At 39.1% G+C, this 23,778-nt stretch overlaps 1 protein-coding gene across 4 annotated transcripts in view; it reads left to right on the plus strand.

Annotated features, from left to right (window-relative positions):
* The window catches only part of LOC115524724 (UDP-glucuronosyltransferase 3A1), a 31,900-nt gene that overhangs the window by 7,599 nt on the left and 523 nt on the right, over positions 1 to 23,778 (plus strand). For all 4 annotated transcript variants that reach the window (XM_030331317.1, XM_030331300.1, XM_030331307.2 and 1 more), the window contains exons 3-6: positions 11,498 to 11,612; positions 14,911 to 15,442; positions 17,922 to 18,153; positions 21,545 to 21,764. In XM_030331317.1, the coding sequence (XP_030187177.1) occupies positions 11,498 to 11,612; positions 14,911 to 15,442; positions 17,922 to 18,153; positions 21,545 to 21,764 (1,099 nt within the window). The remainder of the gene's footprint in view (positions 1 to 11,497; positions 11,613 to 14,910; positions 15,443 to 17,921; positions 18,154 to 21,544; positions 21,765 to 23,778) is intronic.

Genomic DNA, 23,778 nt, shown 5'->3' on the forward strand with positions numbered 1-23,778 from the left:
GCCTGGATGGCTCATTTGGTTGAGTGCCCAACTTCGGCTCAGGTCATGATCTCGCCGTCTGTGAGTTCGAGCCCTGAGTCAGGCTCTGTGCTGACAGCTCAAAGCCTGGAGCCTGCTTCGGATTCTGTGTCTCCCTCTCTCTCTGCCCCTCCCCCACTCATACTCTGTATCTCTCTCTCTGTTAAAAATAAGTAAACATTAAAAAAAAATTTTTTTTTAATTTATTTTTTTCAACATTTATTTATTTTTGGGACAGAGAGAGACAGAGCATGAACGGGGGAGGGGCAGAGAGAGAGGGAGACACAGAATCGGAAACACGCTCCAGGCTCTGAGCCATCAGCCCAGAGCCTGACGCGGGGCTCGAACTCACGGACCGCGAGATCGTGACCTGGCTGAAGTCGGACGCTTAACCGACTGCGCCACCCAGGCGCCCCCAAAAAAAATTTTTAATAAAAAAAAAGAAAGAGTCTAGAGTTGAGTTTCTTTCAATATGCCCCAATCACGAGCATTTCTGAGGCTTTGAAACAGCATATTCATTCTTTACTTCAGGAATAGAGCTTTACCAGACATCTGCAAATAGGGAAAACACATGATTGGGGTGTTATTTCTGACCTGTTTCCCATTTCAGTGTAATGTAACATTTGTGTTTTTTTTGAGGGGGGCTTTATTTGGAGGGCTTCTTTTGAAAGTAAACATTTACTTAGGAAATGCTATGTGACTAGCCCTGGGATCGATATTTTCACATTTACACCATCATTTAAACTGAAGCCTGATCTTTGATCCAAAGTAAATGTTTAACAGAGTGTTTGGAAAGCAAATGTGGGGATAAACTTTTGGAGGAAAAGTTCTTAGAATTTCTTTAAATTGAATCATCCAGAGGTGCTTCTTGGCCTGTGTGTAGACTTGTCTGTCTTCCCGACCTTAGGAAATAACACACCCAGTGTTATTTGTGCATGTGATGTATTGGTGGAGGGCTGTGAGGAATGCTTCTTGTTTTGTGACCTTCAGGTCACAATAACTACCTTTGCTTTAGGAATTTATTTTCTTTTTTTCTTTTTCTAATTTAAAGTTTAGTTAGTTAATATACAGTGAAATATTGGTTTCAGAAGTAGAATTCAGTGATTTATCACTTATATACAACACCCAGTGCTCATCACAAATTCCCTCTTTAGTATACCCATCACCCATCTCCCACCCACCTCCCTCCATCAACCCTAGTTGATTCTCTGTCATTAAAAGTCTCTCCTGTGGTTTGTTTCCCTTTCTTCTCTTCCCCCCACCTCCCATATGTTAATCTGTATTCGTACTTAAATTCCACATATGAGTGAAATCGTGTGGTATTTGTCTTTCTCTGATTGACTTATTTTGCTTACCATAATACATTCTAGCTGCATCCATGATGTTGCAAATGGTATGATTTCATTCTTTTTGATGGCTGAACAATATTCTTTTATATATATATATATATATGTATATATATATATATATATACACACACACACACACATTTGGGCTCTCTCCATAGTTTGGCTATTGTTGATAATGCTGCTATCAACATCGGGGTGCATGTATGCCTTTGAATCAGTATTTTTGTATCCTTTAGGTAAATGTCTAACAGTGCAATTGCTGGATCGTAGGGTAGTTCTGTTTTTCATTCTTTGAGGAACCTCCATGCTGTTCTTCAGAGTGGCTGCACCAGTTTGCATTCCTACTGGCAGTGCAAGAGAGTTCCCTTTTCTCTGCATCCTCCCCAACAGCTGTTGTTTCCTGTGTTGTTAGTTTTAGGTGTTCTGACAGTTGTGAGGTGGTATCTCATTGTGGTTTTGATGCGTATTTCTTTCCCTGATGATGAATGATGTTGAGCATCTTTTCATGTGTCTCTTAGCTATCTGGATGTCTTCTTTGGAAAAGTGTCTATTTATGTCTTCTGCCCATTTATTAACTGGGTTGTTTGGGTTTGGGGTTTTGAGTTTGGTACGTTCCTTAAAGATTTTAGATTCTAACCCCTTATCATATATGTTGTTTGCAAATATCTTCTCCCATTCTGTAGGCTGCCTTTTAGTTTTGTTCATTGTTTCCTTTGCTGGGCAGAAAATTTTATCATGAAGTCCCAATAGTTCATTTTTGCATTCATTTCCCTTACCTAACCATAAATCATTTGTTGAAGAGACTTTTTTTCCATTGGATATTCTTTCTTGTTTTGTCAAAGATGAGTTGACTACATAGTTGTACAATTGTGTCTGTTTTTGTGCCAGTACCATACCGTCTTGATGACTACCGCTTTGTAATATAGCTTGAAATGCAGAATCATGATGCCTCCAGTTTTTGTTTTTTTCCTTTTCCAAATTGCTTTGCCTATTTGGGGTCTTGTATAGTTCCATACAAAGTTTAGGATTGTTTGATCTAGCTCTGTGAAGAATGCTGGTGGTAGTTTGATAGGGATTGCAATCAATGTGTAGATTGCTTTGGGTAGCATAGACATTTTAGCAATATTTGTGCTTCCAATCCATGAGGATGGAATGCTTTTACATTTTGTTGTGTCCTTTGCAATATCTTTTATAAGTCTTTATAGTTTTTAGAGTACAGATCTTTTACCTCTTTAGTTAGATTTATTCCCAGGTATCTTATTGTTTTTGGTGCAATTTTTAATGGGTTTGATTCCCTGATTTCTCTTTCTGCTGCTTCATTATTGGTGTATACAAATGCAACAGATTTGTGCAGGTTGATTTAATATCCTGCAACTTTGCTGAATTCATGTATTAGTTTTAGCAATTTTTTGGTAGAGTCTTTCAGGTTTTCTACATAGCATATCATGTCATCTGCAAATAGTGAAAGTTTGACTTCTTCCTTGCTCTATTTGTATGCCCTTTATTTCTTTTTGTTATCTGACTGCTGAGGCTAAGACTTCTAGTACTATGTTAAATAGTAATGGTGAAAGTGGGAGTCCTTGTCTTGTTCCTGACTATAAGGGAAAGGCTTTCATTTTCTCCCCAATGAGGATGATATTAGCTGTGGATCTTTCATATATGGCCTGTATGTTGAGGTATGTTCCATCTATCCCTACTTTGTTGAGGTTTTTTTTTTATCAAGAATGAATGTTGTATTTTGTCAAATGCTTTTCTGCATCTATTGAGAGGATCATATTGTGTATATTGCACCACGTCTGCAGTCCAAGAATAAATCCCAGTTAATCATGGTGAATAACTCTTTTAATGCACTGTTGAATTTGATTTGCAAGTATCTTGTTGAGAATTTTTGAATCCAGTTTCATCAGGGATTTTGGCCTATAATTCTCCTTCTTAGTAGAGTCTTTGGTTTTGGGATCAAGGTAATGCTGACTTCATAGAATGAGTTTGAAACCTTTCCTTCCATTATATTTTTTGGAACAATGTAAGGAGAATAGACATTAGCTCTTCCTTAAATGTCTGGTAGTATCCCCCTGGGAAGCCATGTGGCCCAGGACTCTTGTTTGTTGGAAGATTTTTGATTACTAATGCAATTCCTTTGCTTGTTATGGGCCTATTAAAATTTTCTATTTCTTTCTGTTTCAATTTCTGTAGTTTGTGCATTTCTAGGAATTGTCCATTTCTTCCAGATTGCCCAATTTGTTGGCATATAATTTTTATAGTATTCTCTTGTAATTGTTTTATTATTGTTGTGTTGGTTGTGATCTCTCCTCTTTCATTCATGAATTTTATCTACTTGGATCATTTCTCTTTTCTTTTTGATAGGTCTGGCTACGGGTTTATCAATTTTGTTTATTCTTTCAAAGAATGAGCTCTTAGTTTCTATAATCCATTCTACTGTGGTTTTTTTGTTTGTTTTTGTTTGTCTCTATATCATTTAGTTCTATTCTAATTTTTATTATGTCCCTTCTTCTTCTGGTTTTAGGCTTTATTTGCTGTTCTTTGTCTAGCTCCTTTAGGTGTAAGGTTAGGTTGTGTATTTAGGACCTTTCTTGCTTCTTGAGAGAGGCCTGAATTGCAATATACTTTCCTTTTAGGACTGCCTTTGCTGCATCCCAAAGGGTTTAAACTGTCGTGTGTTCATTTTAATTTGCTTCCATGTATTTTTTAATTTCTTCTTTGGAACACCTGGGTGGCTCAGTTGGTTAAGTGTCTGACTTCAGCTCAGGTCATGATCTCGCAGTTCATGGGTTCAAGCCCTGCATCAGGCTCTGTGCTGATAACTCAGAGCCTGGAACCTGATTTGAATTTTGTGTCTGCCTCTCTGTGTCTGCCCCACCCTCCCCATATTCTGTCTCTCTCAACAATAAATAAACATTAAAAAAAGAAAAAAATAATTTCTTCTTTAATTTCCTGGTTAACCCATTCAGTTTTAGTAGGATATTCTTTACCTTCCATGTATTTGGGGGCTTTCCAAATTGTTTCTTGTGGTTGACTTTAAGTTTCATAGCATTATGATCTGAAAATATGCATGGTATGCTCTTGATTTTTTGTACCTATTGAAGGCTGATTTGTGACCTAGTATATGATCTATTTTGGAGACTATTCCATGTGCACTCGAGAAGAATGTGTATTGTGCTGGTTTAGGATGAAATGTTCTGACTATATCTGTTAATATATCTAAGAATTGTCCAGATATAAGTACATCCAGTCCAGTGTTTCATTCAAAGTCATTGTTTCCTCGTTGATTTTCTGATTTGATGGTGTGTTCATTGTTGTCAGTGTGGTGTTAAAGTCCCCTACTATTACTGTATTATTATCAATAAGTTTCTTTATGTTTGTTATTAATGTATTGATTTATATATTTGGGTGCTTCCAGTTGGTGGTATAAATATTTACAATTATTAGATCTTCTTGAATGGCTAGACCCCTTAATTATGATACAATATCCTACATCATCTTTTGTTACAGTCTTTGTTTTAAAATAAAATTTGTCTGACACAAGTATGGCTACTCTGGCTTTCTTTTGACATCCATTATCATAATAGATTGTCCTCTACCCCTTCATTTTCATCTGCAGGTGTCTTTAGCTCTAAAATGAGTCTGTCTTAGGCGCAGATAGATGGATCTTATTTTTTTATCCATTCTGATACCTTATGTCATTTTATTGGAGTACTTAGTCCTTTTACACTCAAAGTAATTATTGAAAGATATGAATTTAGTGCCATTATTTACCGGTAGAGTTGGTGTTTCTGGTGATGTTATCTGGTCCTTTGTAGTCTTTATTGCTTTGGCCTTTTTTTTTCTCCACTCAAAAGAGTCCCCCTTAAAGTTTCTTGCAGGCCTGGGTTAGTTGGTCATGAACTCCTTTAGTTTTTGTTTGCCTGGGAAACTCTTTATTTCTCCTTCTTTTCTTAATGACAACTGTTATGGATAATGAATTTTTTGGCTGCACATTTTTCCCATTCAGCACAGTGAATATTTCCTGCCCCTCCCTTCTGGCCTCCTTTTCAGTGGACAGGTCTGCTGCTAACCTTATGTGTCTATCCTTGTTGGTTAAGGACCTTTTGTCCCTAGTTGCTTTCAGAATTCTCTCTTTATCTTTGTATTTTGCAAGTTTCACTAGGATATGTCATGGCATTGACCTGTTTTTGTTTATTTTGCGGGGAGTCTGTGTGCCTCTTGGACTTGAATACCTGTTTCCTTCCCCAGATTAGGGAAGTTCTCAGCTAAAATTTGTTCAAATAAACCTTCTCGTCCTCTTTCCTTCTCTTCTGGGAGTACTGTGGTATGGATATTATTTCATTATACAGAATCACTAAGATTCCTAAGTCTCCCCTTGCGATCTAATGGTTTTCCTTCCCTCTTCGTTTCAGCTTCATTATGTTCCATAGTTTTATATTCTGTCACCTATTCTTTCCTCCATGTCTTCAATCCTCATCGTGACTGCATCCACTAGATTTTGCATCTCACTTATAGCATTTTTAAATTTCAGCCTGGCTAGTTTTTAAGTCTTTTATCTCTGAAGCAAGGGTTATTCTAGTGTCTTCTATGCTTTCTTCAAGCCCAAATTGTAATCTTATGACTGCTGTTCTCAATTCTTGATCAGATATATTGCTGATATCTGTTTTGAGCAAGTCCCAGGCTGTGATTTCTTCTTGACCTTTCTTTTGGGGAGGATTCCTCTGTGTTGTCATTTTGGCTAAGTTTCTGTGTTCTGCATGTTTTCAAAGCTTGTTATGTTTCCTGCACCTGAGAATAATGCTCTATTAAAAAGGGGTCATAGGGGCACCTGGGTGGCTTAGTCGGTTGAGCGTCTGACTTTGGCTCAGGTCATGATCTTACCATTTGTGAGTTCGAGCCCTGAGTCGTGCTCTGTGCTGACAGCTCGGAGCCTGCTTCGGATTCTGTGTGTCTCCCTCTCTGCCTCTTCCCCGCTCATGCTCTGTCTCTCTCTGTCTCTCAAAGATGGATAAATGTTAAAAAAAAAAAAAACTTCAAAAAAGGGGGTTATACACTGTCCAGTGTCTGGCACTTCAGGAAATATCTCTGGTGTACACTGTGCACTCTGCTATTGAAATTTGGCTGCTATTTCCCACTGGCCGGTCCTCCACAGAGGTCCTCCTTGCTTGCAGTGGTGACTGTTTGGACCTTTTACTTGGTGTGCTTTGATTAGTTTGTTAATAAGAGCCTGGAAAAATAGAAGGAAAAAAGCCTGATTCCAAAAAAAGAGAAAAGGAAAAGGAGTGAAAAAAACCAAATGATCAAAAAACTATAAGCCTGATTCTAAAGAAAAATAAAGAAAGAAAGAAAGAAAGAAAGAAAGAAAGAAAGAAAGAAAAAAAAAAAGTCTGATCCAAAAAGAAAAACAAACAACAAACAACAACAACAACAACAAAAAACAGAGAGAAAAAAGGAAATGAAAAAAAAGAAAACTAACAAACTAAGAAGAAACTGCAAGCCTGACTCCAAAACAAAGAAGGAAGAAAAAAAAAAGTGAAAAAAGAAAAAAAAAATTAAGCCTGGTCCTAGTATCACCAGAACTGCAGGCGTCATTTTGAAGCACTTGATTTTCAGTACACTTGGTGCATGTGAGGTGCTGCCTTTGCTGGTCTTCTGGTGGAGAGGCCCATTGTGTTGGTTCAGAGTCAGTTTGCCCCAGTAAATAAGCTTGTGCCTCATGCGGGGGTTGGGAGGGGAATGGGAAGGAGGAATTTGTTGTAAGGGAGTCTTGCCTCCCCTAGGGTCTGACCTCAATACGGCTGTGTTTGAAGGACAAGGAGAGCCCAGGATCTCCTTATGTCTATGCCATCTTAACTCCTCCTGTATTGTAACATTTGAACCGTTTATTAACTCCTTCTTTGGACATATTTCCCCATCTTGTTAATTTATTTACTACTTTAATAAAGAAATGAAATTACAAGCCCTAAAAAGCAAAGATCTTCAATATTCGCATGTGCTGCTGCTCCAACCAATATCTGGCATTATAATTGGGTTACCAATACAGGCTGGAAAAATATTAAGAAGTATGATAGAATAAGTCCAGATTATCTTGAACATACTATTGGTAGAACATACTATTGGTAGAACATACAGCAGCAAGTATGTCTTGAACATACTATTGGTAGAAATGTGGATGTTAGAACCCTTTGGCAATCTATACAAACAACAAATCATTAAGTCTTGCACCTGAATATAATGTAATGTTATATGTCAATTGTATCTTATTAACAAAGGTAAAAACTCTGCTAATGAGGGTGAAGAAGGAAGAGAGGAGCATGGTAGAGAAAATCTACATTGTCTTAGACAATATATAAATCACCATAAACACACTTCTGGTAAAAATATAGATGTTAAGGATGTCTTGCTTCTTATAATAAAATGTGAAAGGAAAGAGATAAATTGAAAGAAGAACTATTAAGCATAAAGGAATGAGGACTTCATGATTTTGGAAACTCTCACCCTATCCAGATTGCAAAAGATTCTAAAATTAGGGGATTGAATGTGAGGAAAGAGAAAGTGTGGCTGGATAATCTCTTCCTATTTTCTCTAAATAGGTCATAATATTTAGTCTAATAAAGCTCTTTAAATATTAGGTGTGTGATTCAGTGGGTCTCTTCAGCCACATTGACTGACACCAATAGTGGAGATGGAATTATTTTTAAAGATCTGTGGAGGACCTCCTGTTCAGAGGAGTGAATTCCATGACATAACCAGAAGATCCAGAAGGTACTTGAGAATTTTATACCGGGATAAACACTGACAGTTTGGATTGAAAAGGACAGAGAAAGAGTGACTTGAAAGAAGCCCACTGAACTCCCCCAAATTAAGAAACATGCCCATAAACTATTCAGCTGAAAACTTGTGCTACCTTTCATGACGAACAAATGAAAACTCTTGAGTTTGAGGCAGTGAACCCAGAGGGCAGAACTTCTAGCTTACAGGGCTGAATTCTAATTCACAGCAGATTATTTACAGTTTTTAAACTTAACATTGTCTTCCCAGTTAGATATCAACATTTCTTAGGTCCAGAGATTCACATTTTCCTGTCATTTTCTTCTATTTTGAATGATAATGTCTACAACTGGCATCTTAATATTCCTTGGGAGCAGATAAACTTGTTTCCTAATTTCATAGGTCCACAGATAGAGAAACTTTGCTTTTGGATGGATCATATCCAGACTGTCCCACCCACACTTGATTGAATTATTTGGATAATATAAGTTGAGACATTTGAGCTAATGATATTTAGATGAGATTTTGAATTATGAATTGATGATGTGAAGGATTGAGACTTGTTGGACTGTTGGGTGTGGTGAATGTAATTTTTATGTGATATTTACATGGGGGTTTGATGTCCAGAGAGCAGAACATGGTGGTAGAAGATGATGACCCCACCCAAAGATATGCTCTACTCTTTTGAACCAGTGAATATGCTACCTTACATGGCAAGGAAACTTTGCAGATGTGATTGATATAAGGATTTTGAGATGGGGAGATTATCTTGGATTATCCATTTGGGCTCTATATTATTATAGGAGTCCTTCTAAAAAAAGAGGAGATGATAAGAGAGTAAGAGTAGGAAATGTGATGATAGAAGGGAAAGGCAGGTAATGGATGATGTCATTGCCAGTTGAAAGGAGGCCATGAGCCAAGGAATGAAGACAACTACTAAAAGATGGAAAAGACCAGAAAATGGATTGTCCTTTCGAGCCTCCCAAAGGAATTCCTGGCCTTCCCACACCATACTTTTGTCCTAGGGAGACCCATTTTGTATTTCTGATCTCCAGAACTATAAGATAATACATTTGTTTTGTTTTAAGCAACTAGGTTTATAGTAATTTATTACAGCAGCAAGTAGAGATTAATACTGCTATCCACGTGGTCTAGCCAACTCCAGGAAAAATGGGAAGATGTTGCCAAAGCCTTTATAATGAAGGCAAATATGGGGGTCACTAATGGCAGTGCCTGTTGTATTGCAATTTGGACAGATTCTAGATCTTTATGATATTGGCCTTACTCAAAATGGGCTGATTTTCAAAAACAAGCATAAATAGATTTAAGGAAAATGTATAAATCAGAAATCTATTGTCTCCAGATTGCACAAAGGCTTAAGAGATGTTGGACTTGTTGAGATATTGTGCTGTTGTGAGTCATCGGTTTTTGTTTCATAGTGTCATCGATCAGGAGGCCTTAGCTTATCAAATAATTCCCAGGAAAGCTTATCAAATAATTCCCAGGAATTTAACTGAGATCCTAGGCCTTGAGACTTATGTGAGGTAATGGCCCATCCCTTTATGTGAACTCCTTTGAGAATGTTTCTCAATCCTGATGAGTATGTCAAATGAATCTATTCAGGGCAGGATATTGTCAATATAATGTCCTACCTGTGCTCCTGGGGAAAGTTGGATGTGGTTAAGATCTTGCCAATAAAGATTGTGGCCAGGGGCGCCTGGGTGGCTCTGTCGGTTAAGCACTGACTTTGGCTCAAGTCATGATTCCGCAGTTCCTGAGTTCAAGCCCAACGTCTGGCTCTATGCTGACAGTTCAGAGCCTGGAGCCTGCTTCAGATTCTGTGTCTCCCTCTCTCGCTGCTCCTTCCGCACTCCTTCTCTGTCTGTGTGTCTCAAAAATAAATACGTTAAAAAAATTAAATTAAAAAGTAAATTTAAAAAAAGATTGTGGCCAAGGGTAGGACCATTGAAATACCCTATGGACAACTAGTTAAAGGTCTACTGTGTCCCTTCCAAGGTGAAGGCAAACTGACATTGAGAACCTGTTGACATAGATACTGAACAGAACATATTAGCCAAAAGTATGATTACAAAATACAGTGAAACCTTGTATTGCGAGTAATTGTTCTGTGAGCATGCCACAAGAAAAGCAAACATTTCTAATAAAATTTGACTTGATAAATGAGCAGTGTCTTGCAATATGAGTATTACGTGATGCAGAATATCACGTGATCACAACTGAGCCAATGGTTCTTGACATTTGCTTTGATAGACAAGTGCTTTGTATTACAAACATGTTTCCAGAACAAATTATGCTTGCAAACCAAAGTGTTACTTATTTGCCAGTACATACTTGGATAGCAGTAATTTCACTAAGATTGGGCTTGTTAGTTTTAGTGTGTAGGACTATGCACTAATGTATCCCTGGTTTACACACAGTTTGTTTGAATGTTATGACTGATGAAAGCTCGCATACATAAGAGAGTATGAAATTTTTATTTCTCAAATAGTAAGGCATTTTTTTTGGAAGAGTAGGACAGGCTCCTAAGAAAATCTGAAATATGGCTTTCTAGAGGCTGGAGGGATGACTAGTTTGAGTTTTTATTGTGAGTAGAGAGTTGGGATGTGTTGAGGGTTCCCCCTCATTGGCCTTCCTTGCATGGTTTGAAACTCCCACTAGGGTCAAGAGAGGGAGCATGTTGACTCTCTTAGTAGTTTGCCCAGGTGAAGAAACATAAAAGAGGGCATGGGAGATAGGGTTTGAAAACTGTCAGCAGTCAAACATCAAAAGTGGACTCAGACTTCTTATTACACATGGGTATATGGGAGAAACCATGTTGGTAAGTAGAGGTACAGCGGTCTAGTATTTTATAGAAGCTTTTTAGTACTTTTTACAGAATCAAAAAACTATTTGGATTTATCACTCTAAATAATGAAAATGAGTTTTTCTAAAACAGAAGGAGCAGAGGCTCTGGAATCAAACAGACCTGTACTGAAATACAAAGACTGTACTTCCTATGTGTGCAACCTTGACAAATTGTCTTAACTTCAATTCACTTTGTTTTCTGACCTGTAAAATAGGACAAATATCTATGCCTTATGGAGGCTTTAAATGGAAGCTTCTATAACTTTAAATTGAAAAGCACTCCTCAATCAGTGTAAGATTCTCCATAGATGTTAATCATTTTATAAGATTAAATGAATGAGAATGCAACCAAACCATACAAAAATATATCAAAAGGCAAACATTCTATAAATATAGAATTATTTAAGCAAACACATGATGATATTATCATGCTAATGTTAATCCATGGTTTGTGGCATATTTCACATTTTTAACCCATGGGTGTTTTCTAGATTTTAAAGAGAAGGAGATATCATACCAAGTTATCCCTTGGCTTCCACCTGAAGACTATAACAAAGGATTGAAGAATAATTTTGATTTTTTTATTGAAGAAGCTTTGGGTGGCAGGTAATTGTTATGTCTTTGAACCAAAGAGTCACTATTTTAGCAATACAAATGAATGGATGGATGCCTGGATGCTTGGACTGTAGACGTAAGACAGGGATGGACGGATGGGTGGGTGGATGAAGGAATAAACGATGAGTGGATGGTTAGGGAAACAAGTATTTACACCAATTCATCCAGTGCAGTCACTCGAGATTCTTCTTTGCTGTGTACTGTGCCCCTTCCATGAATGGATTTCTGTAGCAAGTAGAGGTTGATCTTTCTGGGACTTCCTTTCAACACCTCTCTTACAATCTTTGTTTATAACCTCCCCACCACAAAAGCACAGGTACCTCAACCTCTCACTGTTGATAGGGAAATGAGAGCCACTTACTTTTCCTCCTTTTCTTCACACATATTCTAGTATTGGAGGGAAGAATTATGAACCCTGGTTTTGTACCAGTTAAACATCTGGCTATGTAAAGTCCTTTTATTTATTTATTTTTTATTTTTGGCCATGTAAGGTCCTTTTAAAAATGCAATGAACCTCGTGCAAAATAAGACATGAGTCCTTTGTTTCATCTGAATGGAAAGGAGCACATAACTGCTTAATCTTAGACATTAATGTGGAAAGACAAACTTCCATTCCTAACTTAATTATAGTGGCCTTGCCTTCTTTCTATCTGAAAATTCTACTTACTAGTGTAGGTCTTGCTTACATTTGACTTTTCTCATAAAGTCTTTTTTCCTCCCTCAACTGGGAGACCACAGTCCTTCCTGTCTAGAACTGATCTAATCTATTCATTTGACACTTAGTCTATATAATCTTGTGCTGTTAGTTATATTAAATATAGGCTTTGTCTCTTCTCCCTTCATTTAATATTTTTGGAAACAGGCATGGGTAACCATGGATTCTTAAACATTGTTTTCTATTTATTAGCTTAATTTTAAGCATGCTTAATGAGCTGTATCTGGAAATTTTTACAGCACTATTGTAAGTATCTACAATATCTGGTTATCATTCCTTTGCTATGTGAAATCTTCAAAAAATGCATAGCAGAGAAGGATTTTAGACAGTCACTTCCACTGTATAACTTGAAGTTAATTCTTTATTTTTCTTATATTTTATTTTTATTAACAACTTTCATTTCTTAACAACATTCTTACATATATTTTTAAAAATTGTGAAGATGGTACAGAGAATTCCCATAAGTCGGTATATTATTAACATTCTACTTTAGTGTGGTATACTTGTTACAGTTTTTGAACCAATGCTGATACATTATTTTATTGTATTTCATTTATTTATTTATTTTTAAATTTTATTTTTTATTTTTTTAAATTTACATCCAAATTAGTTAGCATATAGTGCAACAATGATTTCCAGAGTAGATTCCTTAGTGCCCCTTACCCATTTAGCCCATCCCCCCTCCCACAGCCCCTCCAGCAATCCTCAGTTTGTTCTCCATATTTATGAATCTCTTCTGTTTTGTCCCCCTCCTTGTTTTTATATTATTTTTACTTCTCTCCCTTATGTTCATCTGTTTTGTCTCTTAAAGTCCTCATGTGAGTGAAGTCATATATTTGTCTTTCTCTGACTAATTTCACTTAGCATAATACCCTCTAGTTCCATCCACGTATTTGCAAATGGCAAGATTTCATTCTTTTTGATTGCTGAGTAATTCTCCATTGTGTGTGTGTGTGTGTGTGTGTGTGTGTGTGTGTGTGTGTGTGTATATATGTATATGTATATATATATATATATATATATATATATATATATATATATACCACATCTTCTTTATCCATTCATCCATCGATGGCCTTTTGGGCTCTTTCCATACTTTGGCTATTGTTGATAGTGCTGTTGTAAACATGGGGGTGCATGTGTCCCTTTGAAACAGCACACCTGTATCCCTTGGATAAATACCCAGTAGTGCAATTGCTGGGTCATAGGGTAGGTCTATTTTTAGTTTTTTGAGGGACCTCCATACTGTTTTCCAGAGTGGCTACACCAGCTTGCATTCCCAACTTGAAGTTAATTCTAAATGTCAGGCCAAGTTCTGTATATAGCTAATAAGTTCTCTGCCTCTGGGTCTTCTCTATCTGAGGTACAATGGGTACAGTACAATTACAGGGATGCCAGGGTGTTGATTCTCTTGGTCCTCCATGCAGTCAGGAGGCCCCTGATATCTTGAACTCTTGCACCTGTTAACTCTGATACCTTAAAGTACAGTGGACATCCTTACCTATTTCTCTGTGGATTGTATAAACAGGAAGGAAACAGTCATATTCTATATAGGCAGTGATGGGAAAGCATTGCAAGGAGATAGGCCCCTGGAATATTCTCATAGGCAAAGTCTTAATTATATGTTCATATTCTTTGTCATTATCTTCTCTGGACACTTCAACCTACATTGAAATAGAAAAGCTAATAATATGTTTATTTACCAGGACTTACTTTTCCTTTCCTTTCCTTTCCTTTCCTTTCCTTTCCTTTCCTTTCCTTTCCTTTCCTTTCCTCTCCTCTCCTCTCCTCTCCTCTCCTCTCCTCTCCTCTCCTCTCCTCTCCTTTCCTCTCCTTCTCCCCTCTTCTCCCCTCTTCTCTTCTCTTCTCTTCTCTTCTCTTCTCTTCTCTTCTCTTCTCTTCTCTCTCTTCTTTCATTGCTTGGTGGTGGGCACAGACAGGTGGAATTCCCATTTTGGCTGAGTTTTGACTTCTAAAATTATAAAATAGTCCCTTGGGTGAGGTGATCTGTCACATTCAGAACATACAGTGATTTTTAAAAATAGCCTGTATGGTTAATATTTATGGAACTGTGTTACCAAGTTATGTCCACGGTTTGGCTAAGTAAATAAGAAAATCACTCATAAAAAGTCAGTATGTAAAAGAAAGTTAATAGGAAGTTATAGACTTTATCAAATAAAAGGAGATTTGTGAGATGTGCTATGGTGAGAGAAGGTTCCCAGAGCAGAAGGTCCATTGGTGGTGATTTGTTCTTGGTTAACACAATATAATTGTGCCCGTGGATTTCAAGATACCAGAACTCAAAGAACAATTTTTTTAAGAAACTGGCATAAAAAGTACTTGGGATTTGGATAAAGGAGGGAAGAGGAGGGGAGGAAGGGAACCCTCTCAAGAGCAGAACACCTGCTCAGAGTGCCTGAGATGATGGTACTAATGGGCAGTGGTGGAATAGGTGGGCTGCTGCTAGGTGTGGTCTTGCTTATCTGGGATATTTTCTTTGTAGCCCAAGATTCTTTTGTGTATTGTGGAATTAACACATCCAATGAATGTTTACCGTTTTCCTCTTTCTTATAGATACACATTTGGAAAATTCTTAAAATTTATGGAACAAGTAGGGCTTCAGTGCAGCCATTTTCTAAGGAGAAGTGATATCATGGATTCCTTAAAGAATGAGAACTTTGACCTAGTGATAGTTGAAAATTTTGACTACTGTCCTTTCCTGGTTGCTGAAAAGCTTGGAAAACCATTTGTGTCCATTCTCTCTTCCTCCTTTGGTGCTATGGATTTTGGACTACCAAACCCTCTGTCTTATGTGCCAGTATTGCATTCTTTGCTAACGGACCACATGGACTTCTGGGGCCGAGTGAAGAATTTTCTGATGTTCTTTGATTTCACCATGAAGCAAAGGCAAATCCAGTCTGCATATGACAATACCATCAAGGAGCATTTCCCGGAAGGCTCTAGGCCGGTTTTGTCTCATCTTCTGAAGAAAGCAGAGCTGTGGTTTGTTAACTCTGACTTTGCCCTTGAATTTCCTAGGCCCCTGCTTCCCAACACTGTGTATGTTGGAGGCTTAATGGCCAGACCTGTAACACCAGTACCACAAGTAAGTGAAACTGTAGCTCTCCATGTGGGCTTCATGCAGAGGTCTTCAGCACAGAGTTGGTGACTGCCCTGCCAGTGGAATCCTGGGAAGGAAGTAGGGTGAGGCAAGTAAGGTGCCTAGGACATGCTTTTTAAGGGAGTACTCATTTTTAGGGCCATGCAATGATAGTGTTAGGACTTGCACAACCCTGAGATTGAGGGCCTCCTTAAATGGTACACTGAGTGTCCTCTTTAGTCCTGGCCTTGGTAGGATAAGCTCTTTATTTTATTTTAATTTTACTATCTCTACGTACAGCGTGGAGCTTGAATTCAGCACCCTGAGGTCAAGAAGAGCATGCTCTTCCAAATGAGCCAGCCAGGCACCCTGGCATAAGCCTTTTAAGAAGTTGATATTTTCATGTGCGTTTTGTATGATCATATGTATAGTAGCTCCGTGGCAAGAATCCATTAAATGGGAGAATTGTTAAAAGAGATGAGTTATGCTCAATGAAATGCACAACACTATGAGTGTGTAACCAAGGTAGGACTGGGTGGTAAGAACTGCAGACATCATCTCCAGCATCCTCAGCCTATCTTCTGATTTGTTTGATCTGGGGTTAGGCCTGGGCGTTGTAAATTGTGAAAACTGCTAAGTTGGTTTGAATCCATAAACTCAGACTACTGCAATAGAAGGTTTTTTTTTTTTTTTTTTTTCAATGCTTATTTATAAGAGAGTGAGAGAGAGAAAATGATCATGGGCAGGGTAGGGGGTGAGAGAGATGGAGACCAAGAATCCCAAGCGGGGTCTACACTGTCAGCACAAACCCCAAAGCGGGGCTCGAACTCAAGAACCATGAGATCATGACCTGAGCCAAAATCAAGAGTCAGACGCTTAAGCAACTGCACCACCCGGATGCTCCTCTGCCATAGAAGTTTTTATTTATTCTTATTTTTGTTTACTTATTTATTTTTCTGCAATAGAAGTTATTAAATGGGAGGGAGCTAAGATGAGCTGGCTTCCTTTTGCCTATCAGCACTGTGTTGCCATTTTATGCAATTTATCTTATATAATAATATCTTGCCACCTGGAAGGAAGTATGATGATCTCCATTTTTATAAAAGAGAAGACAGAGACTGAGGTGGTGTGTAAGTGACTTTCCCACTACCATTCACTGCAGAGCTGGGGAAAGCCCTGATGTGACCTGGGTCTTCTAGGTACCCAAGTGTCTATGCTTCCTCTACTGACCTTGTACTCAGTGAGCAGGGAGAGTTGGGGAATGATCCATGGACTAGACGGGCTTTGAGTTGGTAGGGTTTTTAAGGGATGGAGCTAGGGAGGAAGGTGTTCCAGCTGGAGAGAACAAGTAGCTCAAAGTGTTAAAGTAAAAGTAAGATAGGCATGACTCTGGGTTCCCTTGGTGACTCTAGCTAGACCGGATCAGAATTCTCAATTGTGTAAATACAGCCAGGCCAGATTGCAGGAGACTTTACTTGATAGGAGGGTGGGTCTTAGTTATAGGGTAGGGGGAGGGAGTTGTTAAGCAAGAGCATAATGGCAGTAAGGGTTATAGTGGCTGTGAGATAGCAGAGGCTTTTTTCAAAAATGTTTCTCTATATTTTCCAGTTTTTAGATAATGGAGTTACGTGGCTTTTGTAATTAAAAAGAATGACAAAGCTGTTGTCAAAGTGGTCCTTTGAATGGTAAACCAGGCAATGTTATGCTAGATGGAATCAATCCAGGAATGAGGATCTAGAAGCTGAGGAAAGGGGGCTGCAGAAGTCCAGAGTCAGAGTCTGAAGAAACACTTGAAGCAAGAGTTGACAAAACTGTGTTAAGCCAAGATCACATCATTAAGTCACAGCCTTCCTTAAGAATTGCCTGAGGACTTTAAAAAGCAAGCTGCCCAGTTCAGGGTTAGGTCTGGGCATTATCACTTTTTAAAAGTCTTCTTATGTAGATATAATTTGTAGTCATGTGGGTGAGCCACTGAGGTAAGAGATTAATTACAAAGATCCGTTAATAAGAATATCACAGAGTATCAGAGCAAAGCACTCTACATGGTGCATTGAGCCAGTGATCAGGAGGCTTCCTCCATTTCTTCCACTTCTTCTTATGCTATAGGCCTTCTCCCAGTTTCTTCAATCTAGCCTCAGACGTTGCAGCTCCCTCTGCTAGACCCTGACACCCCACTAGTATTTGTTCTTACACTACCATTTTCCGGTGGCCTTAGGAAATTCTCAGGTGACCATGTCTCCACTGACCTATGATGAGCAGTGGGTCTAGGATGGCCGTGACACAAAATCAAGCTTTTAAAGAAGAAAGATATTCCGACACAATGGGGATGAGCATCATGCAGAGGGTGCTGAGCTGCCCCAGGGGCTATGAGCTCTAGGAATGGCAGGAAGGTGTGTTCAGTAAATGAATGGCTTTCATTTCGTGGCTGTCTAGGTTTTCATGAACAACATTTTTCACGTCTTTTTCTTTTCTGAACTCTCTCCAGGAATTTGAGAATTTCATTGCTAAGTTTGGAGACTCTGGTTTTGTCCTTGTGGCCCTGGGCTCCATGGTGAGCACCTTTCAATCCCAGGAACTTCTCAGGGAGATGAACAGTGCCTTTGCTCATCTCTCTCAAGGAGTCATATGGAAGTATAAGCCATCTCACTGGCCCAAAGACGTCAAATTGGCAGCAAATGTGAAAATCGTGGACTGGCTTCCTCAGAATGACCTCCTGGGTAAGAACTGCCCAGGTCTGCTTCACCCGTCTCGTTTACATATTTTTAGATCTCGTCGGGCTCTGACCTCTAGTTGGGTAATCCCATTTGCTCTAGAAGGAGCTGCTGATACCTAAAGGTAAGTCTCCAAGAAGCAGGAATGGAATGGCCAGCTGGAGTTCTTGGGGAATCAGGCCCTACTCCCAATGAGATCAGGTGCCCAAATAGCCATCTCTCCTTCATTCTTTCTATCCCAGGTGAGATATTGGTAGACATCAAAGTCACCTTGTCCTACTGCATTAGGTTTTACACAGGGTCACCCAAACACAGTCCAAAAGAACCTGTGGATTCTAGAGAATACATACCAGAGGGATGTTGCCCTTGTATTTAGCGGCTTCATGAGTACCTGTTCTTCCACGTGCACTTATATATATCATACCACCCTCCCCCCCATCTTTCTTAGCTATTAAAGTGTGAGCGATTCATACCTTCATAACATTAATACCAATAGTGTCTTTAGGATGTGCCAAAATACCTGAGTGCCAAGATGAACAACCTCATAGCTGGTTATTTGGTCCATTTTGTCTCTGGTACCAGAGAGTTCCCTCACCTCCGCCCCCCCCCCCCCCCGCCAACCCCAGTAGTTTTTCTCTGTGCCCTGTGCTGCTTCTTTCAGACCCCTTACTTCCATAACCACTGACAGAATCAGAGACTTATGACTAAGATAATGACTCAAAATAAACAGGGGAATTGAAGAAACAGATTCCTGGCTCCATTTCTGCAAATTTAATTCTTTATTTGGAGCAAGGTACATGATGCTCCTTTGAGTTTTTGTTAAAAAATTTTTTTTAATGTTTATTTATTTCTGAGAGGGAGAGACAGAGTGTGAGCATGGGAGGGGTAGAGAGAGAGGGAAACACAGAATATGAAGCAGGTTCCAGGCTTGAGCTGTCAGCACAGAGATGGATGTGGGACTGGGAACCACGGACTGTGAGATCATGACCTGAGCCACCCAGGCACCCCTTATTGATGCTCTTTTTTTTAATTTATGTTTTTAAATATTTTTGAGGAACTATATAGGTTATTGCTTTATTTTTTCTATAATTTATTTATTTTTTATAATTTACATCCAACTTAGTTAGCATATGAGTGCAATAATGATTTCAGGAGTAGATTCCTTAAGCCCCTTATACATATATCCCATCCCCTCCTCCCATGACCCCTCCAGCAACCCTCAGTTTGTTCTCTATTTAAGAGTCTCTTATGTTTTGTCCCCCTCCCTGTTTTTATATTATTTTTGCTTCCCTTCCCTTATGTTTTCTGTTTTATATCTTAAAGTCCTCATATGAGTGAAGTCATATGATATTTGTCTTTCTCTGACCGACTAATTTCGCTTAGCATAATACCCTCTAGTTCCATCCACATAGTTGCAAATGGCAGGATTTCATTCTTTCTGTTTGCCAAGCAATACTCCATTGTATATATATATACCACATCTTGTTTATCCATCCATCCATCAATGGACATTTGGGCTCTTTCTGTACTTTGGCTGTTGTTGATAGTGCTGCTATAAACATGGGGATGCATGTGTCCCTTCAAAACAGCACACCTGTATCCCGTGGATAAATGCCTAGTAGTGTAATTGCTGGGTTGTAGGGTAGTTCTATTTTTAGTTTTTTGAGGAACCTCCATACTGTTTTCCAGAGTGGCTGCACCAGTTTGCATTCCCACCAAGAGGGCAAAAGAGATCCTCTTTCTCTGCATCCTTGCCAACATCAGTTGTTGCCTGAGTTGTTCATGTTAGCCATTCTGACAGGTGTGAGGTGGTATCTCATTGTGGTTTTGACTTGTATTTCCCTGATGATGAGTGATGTTGAGCATTTTTTCACGTGTCGGTTGGCCATCTGGATGTCTTCTTTGGAGAAGTGCCTATTCATGTCTTTTGCCCATTTCTTCACTGGATTATTTGTTTTTTGGGGTGTGGAGTTTGGTAAGTTCTCTATAGATTTTGGATACTAACCCTTTATCTGATATGTCATTTACAAGTATCTTCTCCCATTCTGTCAGTTGCCTTTTACTTTTGGTGATTGTTTCCTTCACTGGGCAGAAACTTTTTATTTTGATGAGGTCCCAGTAGTTCATTTTTGCTTTTGTTTCCCTTGCCTCTGGAGTAGTGTTGAGTAAGAAATTGCTGCGGCTGAGATCAAAGAAGTTTTTGCCTGCTTTCTCCTCGAGGCTTTTGATGGCTTCCTGTCTTTCATGCATTTTGAGTTTATTTTTGTGTATGGTTTAAGAAAGTGGTCCAGGTTCATTTTTCTGCATGTCGCTGTCCAGTTTTCACAGCACCATTTGCTGAAGAGACTGTTTTTATTCCATTGGATATTCTTTCCTGCTTTGTCAAAGATTAGTTGGCCGTATGTTTGTGAGTCCATTTCTGGGTTCTCTATTCTGTTCCATTGATCTGTGTGTCTGTTTTCGTGCCATGCCATACTGTCTTGATGTTTACAGCTTTGTAATACATCTTGAAGTCTATGATTGTGATGGTTGATGCTCCTTTTAAGGAAGAGACAATGAGATTCTGATGCACATCCCAGTTGAATGACACAGGCTGAGACAAACTCTTCATTTTCAGCATTAATCCTAGTTAGTTCTAAATAAGGTGGACTAGAAATGCTGGAGATGGAAATACTCAAGTGTACAGTCTAGGCTCTGGTTTCAAGGGGTTACTCGTGTATTGAGGAGACAATGCACAGTATTAGTTTTATGATTGCTATATGAATTACAATGTCAATGAATATGTCAGGAATTCAGAGAAGAGGGAAATAAGTTGGCAGGTGAGAAAAGAATGCCCAAGACAAAGAGAAAGACAGAGACAGAGAGAGAGATAATGACAAAACAGATGAGAGAAGCAAAGGGAGGCACTGAGATTATAGAAAAATGGTAGGATGGATGGATGGATGGATGGATGGATGGATGGATGGATATATATATATATATATATATATATATATAGAGAGAGAGAGAGAGAGAGAGAGAGAGAGATCTGCAGGTATCTATATCTATATCTATCTATCTATATATAGATATAGATATAGATATAGATATAGATATAGATATAGATATAGATATCTTGCTGAGCATTATTGTCTAGAGAGTTCGCTGGGTGTTGAGTCTTAGCTGCGTTCTGGCCCAGGGCAAGGAATTACTATGCAAGGCAAGGCTCAGAATTCTGTATGTTAGTACATGCACCTTGGATGCATTGCAAGCAAAATATCTTTATAATGGCTCCAACAGACCTTGAAATCGTCTTGGTATATTCTTCTGCCCTTCCTGCTTGCCCTGGCTTTCTCAAGCTTTTCATTCTGAAAATATTCATTCTGAAATATTGTGCTCTCTTTCTTATTTGAAACAGCTCACCCACGCATCCGTCTTTTTGTCACCCATGGTGGAATGAATAGCATCATGGAGGCTATCCAACATGGCGTGCCCATGGTGGGGATTCCCCTCTTTGGAGACCAGCCAGAAAACCTGGTCCGAGTAGAAGCCAAAAAGTTTGGTGTCTCTATCCCATTAAAGCAGATAAAGGAAGAGACCTTGGCTGTGAAGATGAAACAAGTCATAGAAGACAAGAGGTATGGAGCTCTCTGGGCTTGTGGTCACTTAGGCTGAATGAAGACATCAAACACAAAGAGTACCGTGTGGCTCTTTTTGCAATAAAAGCTGAAACTTCCAAGACATGGAATAATATGTGTGTGATGCTAACAGCTGACCTGTTTTCCCTAAGAGCAAGACTAGACAATTTAGGTTGGATGTTGATAACAATTTGCACCTTAGGGTTTTAAGCACCCTGTCCTACTTACACAGGACCTCTGAGAGGTCTTATGTTTATGGACTGCTTATAGTAGAATTCCAAGTGAGGCAGGAGGTTGACTTTGTGTCCACCAGTGTGCTACACCATTTCCTGTCTCAGGCCCTTTGTCAGTGCTGCCTCCTAAAACATCCTTCCTTCTCCTCTCCTGTCTTGAAGGACTGACTTCTTCATGGCAATCAGGCTCATCTCCAATGTCCTCTCCTCAGAGAGGTGGTCTTTGTCTGACAGTCCTAAATGCACTCCTCTCCCACCCTCTTCAGTCATAATTCATTTTTCCTTAACAGTTCTCAGGATCAGTAACTACCCCATTTCTTTCTGTTTCAATTTATTTTGTGTCCCCTACACTAGAAAGTAAAGAGGTAGCTCCTCTGTAGGGCCAAGTGTGTCTCTTGTTTTCCCCTGTGCTCCCAGGGCTTAGCACAGGGCCTGCCACAAAGTAAGTTGGGATGAATTTCTGTTAAGTGAGTCAGCAAAAGGGCCCATGATGTCTTAGGTAAATTCTCATCCAGCACAATGATCTCTTGTGAAGCGGAATATTTATTCTGTCTTCCTTATAACCAAGAAGGCCTGAATGACTTAAAGTCTCAAGAGCAGAAAGTGACTGAGACCTCAATACTTATAATTACCTTGCATAAAGGCGACCCATAGGAGTTTTTGTTAGATGAGTGAAAACAACCACAGGGTTTGTGATTCTTTATTTTTTTAAGTTTATTTATTTATGTTGAAATAGCACAAGTGAGGTAGGGGCAGAGAGAGAGAGAACCCAAGGAGGCTCCACATTGTCAGCACAGAGCCCTATGTGGGCTCAAACTCAGTAACAATGAGGTTATAAGCTGAACTAAAATCAAGAGTCAGATGCTTAACTGACTGAGCCACCCAAGTGCCCCTATATCTTGTGATTCTTAACCCTAGAAAAGTTTTTATTCTCCAGAGTTCAGATAATCTCAGACATTTCATTATATTTGGCATCTCTTGTGTAGCAAATGCTCACTTTTTGAGAAGTAACGTTTTGTTTTTTAAAGTTTATTTATTTTGAGAGAGAGGGAATCCCAAGCAGGCTCCCAGGGGGCAGTGTAGAGACCTATGTGGGACCACTGACGAGCCTCTGAAGAATGAGTTTGTAAATTTCATTGGCTATTCAAATACCTATATCCCTAATGGCTGTAATCTGCTGTTCTTGTGATGGATCATTTGGGTTGGAATGGTCCCTACACACTGTGCATCAGGGCTGGGTATATAATTTGCAGGGCCCAAAGTAAAATGGAAATGTGTGATCCCTTGTTATAAAGATTAACAATTTTAAGACAGTGACAGGAGAGAATAAAGCAAGGGTACGACGTGTCTAAATGTGGGGTCCTGTGCATATGTGTAGACTGCAGCCCATGGAACCAGCGCTGGCCAAAATGGTGCTCTGATGGGACAGGAAAGTGCTGGCCTTGTCTTGGACTCCAGTCCTCGGAGTCACATATGTCACATAAACCAGACAGTGGCACAAAGTAGCTGCTTATTATGCATATAAGTTTATATATATATGTATACATGTATAAAATAATATATCTATACTTTGTGATAAGCCTCCTTGTGTGGAGACTAGCCCTACTAGTTATTATTTTTTTTTATAGTTTAGCACATTTAGCATAGAGCATGGTCTTTGCATGGAGGCACCAGTTTGAACTTTTCAGTGGAACCAGCTAGACTGTGGCAAGGCCAGGCCAGGCCAACAACTTTTCCTTGAAACTGAGTCTTCTGTGTGTGGAGGGAAGAGTGTGTGTGAT

The sequence above is a fragment of the Lynx canadensis genome, chromosome A1 (assembly GCF_007474595.2).
Source record: "Lynx canadensis isolate LIC74 chromosome A1, mLynCan4.pri.v2, whole genome shotgun sequence".
NCBI classification, from domain to species: Eukaryota; Metazoa; Chordata; class Mammalia; order Carnivora; family Felidae; genus Lynx; species Lynx canadensis.